The sequence below is a fragment of the Merops nubicus genome, unplaced genomic scaffold, assembly GCF_000691845.1.
Source record: "Merops nubicus isolate BGI_N331 unplaced genomic scaffold, ASM69184v1 scaffold32957, whole genome shotgun sequence".
Lineage (NCBI taxonomy): Eukaryota > Metazoa > Chordata > Aves > Coraciiformes > Meropidae > Merops > Merops nubicus.
The window spans coordinates 47,780-54,792 of record NW_008621583.1 but is presented as its reverse complement, the minus strand read 5'-3'; the positions used below and the strand labels follow the sequence as shown (position 1 = coordinate 54,792).

The 7,013-nt window shown below is 36.1% G+C and overlaps 1 protein-coding gene across 1 annotated transcript in view; it reads left to right on the top strand.

The window, feature by feature from the left end:
* The first annotated feature begins 677 nt into the window (after nt 1-677).
* The window catches only part of LOC103776996 (DENN domain-containing protein 4C-like), a 46,860-nt gene continuing 40,524 nt past the window's right edge, over nt 678-7,013 (top strand). The window contains 1 exon segment of the mRNA XM_008944530.1: nt 678-987. Within this exon segment, the coding sequence (XP_008942778.1) occupies nt 692-987 (296 nt within the window). The 5' untranslated portion in view covers nt 678-691.

The window sequence follows — 7,013 nt, the reverse complement described above, 5'->3', positions numbered from 1 at the left end:
GATCTGGAATGTGCAGCTGAGCAGTGACGTATGCCACCTGATCAGCTGATGAAATGTGGGTTGGGATGTGTGATTTTCATTTTTTTTTTTCTTTTTGTAAACAACTTCCAGATGTTCCAATTGCCAGCTGAATGTCTCAAGACTTCACTGTTTAGTCTAGATTATGAAACAAAATGGATTAGATGTGCAGAAGATAAACTAGTAAGCCTATAATTGGAATTTTTCACTCTCAAAAAAAGAAAAAAGCATCCCGATTCTGTAGTTAAATTACACACTAAGCAATGGCAAAAAACAGGTGCTTTTAGTTAGAGGTATCTGCATTAATTGATAGCCTGTGAAGAGCTTGAATGGTCTAATCGCTAATGCCAAGCAATTTTCTGTGTAGCTGCTGTGTTGGGAGCTTTGAGTCCCTTATTTCACTTAAACTTGCTTGTACTAAAACATGACTTCTATGGTGCTAGAACAGAAATCCAGTTGCTGACAGTATTTTTTTTCTCAGTGGCACAAATCAAAGTTTGTTTGGGGATTTCCCTGTAAATCTTAAAGAAATCCCTATATGGAATTTTTTTTATTTGCAAATATTTCTGTAAGGATTTCAAATCGTCATACTTGTTGAGGGAAGGGGGTTAGCTTGACAGCAGAGTGTTTGATTTCTCTCTTTTTGTTTTCCCCAGGAAGTACTGACATAACCATGATAGAAGACAAAGGTCCCCGAGTGGCTGACTACTTTGTAGTAGCAGGGCTCACTGACACTGACACCACAACCCTCCTGGACCAGGAAATAAGCCGACATGAAACAAAGGCTCCAATTACTGACATTGCTGTGATAATTAAATCAGCTGGTGAAACTGTTCCAGAGGGATACACCTGTGTTGAAGCTACCCCTACAGCCCTTCAGGCCAACCTAAACTATGGAAGTCTAAAGAGTCCTGAACTTTTTCTTTGCTACAGGAGAGGCCGGGATAAACCACCTCTTACTGACATTGGGTAAGATTCTTATAACAATTCAGTTCCTTCTTCAGTAGTGATCAAATCTTGTTCTTCATAGTTGATAATGAAAACAGATGTGAGAATTTTTAAAAACATGCTGTCTTTGAGTCTATATTGCTTATTGTGTGTTTCTGTGTAATGTTTCTAAAATAAGTTGAAAAAATGCCAGTCTTCTAGTGATCTCGTCTTTTAAAATAAATGATGTTTAAAGTTAACAGTAACAGTTGAAGGGGAGGAGTGAGAGAGGGAGAGGGACAGATGGAACAAATCAAATATGAGAAATTAAGTTCTCTGCTGCAGTACTGTGAAGAATGAGAGAATAATGCAGAACTGATTTATAAAAATGGTATGGTGCACATCCAAAAATAAAACATGTTTAACCTGAAAATGATGACTTCATAAGACTAAAACTACCACTTTGTGCTATTTATTTTAATGCTTAAGGTAGCAGATATCACTTAAAAGTGTAGGACACTGAACCAAAGATCTTTAAACTGTCCACCTATGTAGAATCTTGTAGCCTACCTTACTGTCAGATCAGAGTTATTTGTGAGGTTGCTTACAAATTCTGACAAGAGTGGCTGCAAACAGTAGGTTGTGTAGTCTCTCGGTAACTCTCATCATACCTGTATTTCAAAAACTTCAATTTTTAATATATGATGCCTAAATGGCTGTAGGGTTACTACTGTTGTGTTTAGAAGCCTTAGATGTAGTCGATGCTTTAAGGTCAATGCAGGGGCAACCTGGCAGTGAAGCTGTGAACTAATTTTGTTACTTACAGAATATTGAGTTCAGTGTAAGTATTCAGGACCAAGATAACAAAATCTTAAGGTACTGAATATTATAGTCTGTGCTACTAGCATATTGAGGTAATATAATTCATGCAGCATTACAACATTGTCCAAGCTGCTCTGTGTGGCACTTCTGCTTCTCTGGTTTGGAGAAGGACATTGTAGAATTACTGGGGATGTAATGAGGAAGAGAAAATGATGGAGCATAGGTGGGGGGAACTGTCACAATGATGGGAATATAAGGAATGGTTTTGATTACATATTTAGTTATTAAATAGTAAAGTAAAATCATGCATTTATATGTAAGATATAGTAAGTCTGTTTAATTTTATTTATAAGTTTAAGCATGTCAGGCGCATGTCTACATACCCCACTTTTGACTTGGAGTTTGAGAGCCACCTGACAAGTAGAATGTAGTTGGGAAGAAACTGATAGCAACATGTTAGTAATGAAATTAGTTACATGGCAAGATCTCCCATAGTTTTTACTTGTTTCAACTTGTACAATTAACCCAGTACATTGTAATTCCGGTTCACCATCTAAACAATGTTCTCATCTTCATTGAAACGGTGATTTTTAAAATATCTTTTCCAGTGTGTGTGACTAACATTGCAAGATGAGATTAACTGTTACAATGGGATTTGACTGTGTAGAATTGTGTTATGAAGTTGTTCTTTGAATGATATGTCAAAATTCAGTTAAGTTTTAGCAGAAGGAAGAATTTCTAGAGGAATTGATTCCTCAAAGGGATTTCTAAACCACCAGTCTTCAGCATGTGCCTTTATGGAGGCAACTCTGGTAGCACGTGTGTTTTTTCATGTTTCCCACAACTTCAGAAACTTGAACACATGGGAAGATTTCATAGCAAATACTGGATAAGCAAAATAGGCAAATAATTGGCTGAGTAAGGGCTTCCCTAACAAAGAGACTTTTAAAAACTATTGGTGGAAAACTGTGGTATTTGGCAAGTAGCACTTAGTCTATATTTTTTTAACACAGACCTATTTAGGGTATCACACCTAACAAATCATGGCAGGCTATGGCAGGCTTTTCTTTCTGGGCAGTCATGCATATTAATGTTTTCTCCCTGCTGTTCCTGCTGTTTTGCAAATACGTACAAGAGGTGCTTAGAACAAGCTGGGTTTTTTCCTTTTTTCTTGGTGAATATTAGTGTGTTCAAATGAGAGTGGAATTTAGGCCAGAGATTTATGTACAGTCTGAAGGATAATTGGTCATGTTCTCTATTCTTTTAAAGAACCAAGTGTGAAAGAGTATTTTATGTTTGAGCCTTAAATATTCATTAAGTCAGATGGCATGCTGAGTGATCCCTTGAATGGGTCAACTTATAGTCATGTGTCAAGATTGTTTATATATAAAGTTATATTGTAGTCCAAGCATTCAGATGATTCTTGATAAGTGTTTGTACATGTGTAATTCTTTAGGGCTATTTTTAGGGAAACTAATTAAACAAATGTTGTTTGGTTGAAGGAGGATATGAGGGTATGCTCTACTGATTCTTTGGTATTGTCCTTGTGTTCTGTATTTCTGTGCTCTCCATCCTCTTTCCTTCCTGTTCTTCCGCTGGTTCCTAAGTTGAGGTGTCTGTGTGCTGCTGGAGTGACTTCCTGCTGCAGGTGTGCAGTAAAGCACTGTGCAACATCTCTGGGTGTTGCATTTGCTGTGGATGGTTTTGGTTGGAAGAATAAAGGTTTGATCCTAGAACAAGAGATCTTTAAGCTGATTTTCTTACATATAGCTGTAAAATTTAGTGTCTTTAAGCTTATATGTCTATAAATAATTCAGCTACTTGTCATTCTGTTGTCTTCCTAACCAATACTTTTGCTAGTCTTCCAGAAATAGGCAAGAACTGAGGTTTGAGATGCGTTTCAGTTTAGGTGCAGTGAGACTTTGAAACAAGACGTCACCTCTGTTTTACACTTGAGTTAGGAATATGGGAGAACTCCAGCACTTGTTTCTTGGAAGAAAACCTGACAGAGGGAATGTTTTTTAGGTGTAAGTGGTTTTGCAATTTGTAACACTTACTGTAGAAAGGACCAAGGAAAGACTACAAGACTTCTCTGAAGTAGAGATTCTTGTATTCCCCACTAGTATAAAAGTTAGATAACCTGCATTGTGTGAGTAAAGAAATACTGTTTTGCTTTGCTTTTTTTGTCTTTTTATAACTAGTGTGGGAAACTTTAATTTGGGTAGTGGTTCTGTGCCAAAGACCCAACTCATTCTCCGTATCTGGTTTCTGAAAGTGTCTGCAGGAGTATTAATTGAACTAATGTTTTTCTTTATTAGAGTAGTGTTTCAAAAATGAAAGTAAACTCAAATTTCAAGAAGTGTAATAGAAACTGGAAGTTGTTCTTAACAGCCAGCATCTTCCATTGTTTGTTAAATCCACACCAGTGTCACAACTGCAATTGGGTGTTTGGAACAGCTTAGGATAATAGTGATGAAACTAAGCACTTTTATATTTAGACAAATAATAATAGCGGTGGCAGTAGAAATAAAAGATAAATTATTAATTTCTCTCTGCTTCACCCAACACTTCTCTTACCCTCTTACTGTCTACTGTACCTATTGTAGTTCCTCTATTATTAAGTACTTGTATACTGCATTCTCTTAAATGAGGTAGAAATAGCTCTTAAAAAGAGTTATTTTGCCTAAGGACTGTCAGAAGTAGAAATGTGACGGAACCTGCAGGAGAAGTCAAGGTGGAGAGCAGCCCCACATAATGCAGTTTGCAACAATCTGCATATTCTGAAATGGTTTTTTAGAAGCAGAGTTTTATGTGGTTTAAGGTTTTTCATTCAAGAGCTAAAAGAAGGTAGTACTTTTTGGAACTCTGTTATCCAGTGTATTGAAGTACACCTTTAGATCAATAAAACTGGTCATGAGAGAACTTTTATTTACAATGTAAAAAAGCCTTATGGAAGGATAACAAAATTTTTTGGTTTGTCTTCCAAAGAAAGGACCTAATGTCTAAAGGAAACTCTAGGTTCCATTTTGCTTGAAATTAAACTTTACTGAAGTTGATAGAATAACATAGAAAATGAGGTGTACTTAGGATTGAGGCCAGTGTTTAAGCTCATAGAAGCAGGAAACAAGTCTTACCCTGATCTGTACTAATCAATCGAAGTCAGACTCTGGGAAGTTGAAACAAGTAGGAGTAAACTGAGTCCCTCAAGGAGAACTTTTTATACACAGGATGTCACATTAAATATTTCATGCATTGTTTCTGAATGCTTTTTTCTGAATCATTAAAATTATAGCTTAATTTGAGTAATCCATGGGTAGTGGTTTTCTTCTGTTTGCTTGTTTTCTTAAGTTCAGTACAAAGCTTGAGGTCAGGAAATGGTGTGGGTTTAATAATACTTCTGCTGGTAAATATGTAGGGGTGAGTGTTGCTTTCAATTTCTTTTTGCTTTTCTTGGGAAGTGACATCAGTGTTCCAGTCTTGAACACTGGTCAGTCCCTTACCTCTTAGAAGTATTCGCACAACTGGAAAATTCTTCACTTTTAAAGTATCTTTCTGAGAATATTTGTAAACAAATTAAACTGCTGGAACTGTGTCTGATTAAAAGGGTTTCCTGTCTCAAAAGCTGTCAGCTGGCAAATGTTTCCAGAATAAATTCTTGGATTTTGTTACATATACATGAGATTGCAATAAAACTAAATGGAAACTTCATTGGAGACAACTCTGTTAATATCTCTTATAAATGTAAGGCAGTGGTGTGAAGAGTTCATGTAAGCTCTTTATGCACGGTGAAGGTGGCCTGGGAGCTGATGGCCATGCAGTTGTTTGGTTTATGTTTGTATTTTGGTTTTCTATTATTATTATTTTGTTGTGGGTTTTTTTGTTTGTTTGGTTTGTTGTTTGTTTGTTTGCTTGTTTGTTTTTTAATTTTGTGAATTAGGTAACCCAATAGAAAGGGCAAAAAACATATTCTTCCAGAAGTTTTTGTTTAGAAGCAACTTGAATAGCATGTACTTTCTCTACACATCTTGAACCAGTAGGTAGTATATTAAAACTGATGTTGCAATATGGAAATACTGATAATAAGCTGATTTTGAACCTGAGATTAGAGTGTTTCAAATATAGCAAAAGAGTGATGATCAGACATTTTACAGCTGACACCACTCTTGAAAGCAAGAATGTTGTCCTGCATAAACCAGCTGAAAAAATGTATAGGGCAGCCTGGTAGCTACATCAGTATACTCCAGACTCATGTTATTTCCCTGCTTTAGTAAAGTATTCTAGGACTGTAGTTCACGTATACCTTCAGTAGTACAACAAGACACATGTATGTTCTGTGAAATAAGAATAAATGGTAATATTTGCATATTCCAGTTTAGAGATGGGCAGTAGTAGTCAAGTAATTTGGGAAGCGTAATAAAGGTTCTTGAAATTTTTGGATCTGGAAAAAGACTTTTTTTTTTTTTTTTTTTTCCCCCACCTTACACACATGACTTCTTGAAGTTTCAAATACATACTAGTAGTCCATCAGACATTTATTTAACCAAGGATATTTTGGGACAGTAAAATATATATTGCCTGGTTATTTCTTATTTTGAAGTAAAGTTGTGATGGACTGCATGCAGAGGAAGCTGCAGAGCACAATATACAAAGTTTTAATGTGTTACCTTTATCCTAAATTTAGTCAAGCATTTTAAAGAACAAAACTCATTTGAAGGTGGCAAGTACTGTGTACCTACTTCAGAGATCAATGGTTCCATTTGCTTGCATATTTGAGTATGGAATAAAGTCTGCCCTGTCGTAGGATCTATGTGTTAAAAATATGCAGTGATGTTAGGATTTGACTTCCACATTCCTTCTTATGGTCACTTACTAACAGGTTCATGTTTGGGACTGTAAAACTATAGCTCATTTAGCTGCTTTGGAGCTGTGAAAGATCATTCTGGTTTTGCTAATATGGTGGTCTAAACTAGTGATCTGGCTGAAAAATCCAAGTACTATGTGAGTGTTGCTGTGCAGGCTTAGAAGATATGTTTTGCTTCCTAGGAATGCAGTCCACTATAGATATTATTTCTTCCTTTTCCATGGAATTGAGTATTAGTTTGTCTTTTCTTTTTGTTTTCCTCCTAAGAAATGCTGTTCAGACCATGAGTGTAAGTCATTGCCGGATTTGGTTGTCTTTCTGTAAAAATTCGTCTAGGAAGCAGATTGTTGTCTTTTGTTCTTTGCCAAAAACATTCCTTAAAAAA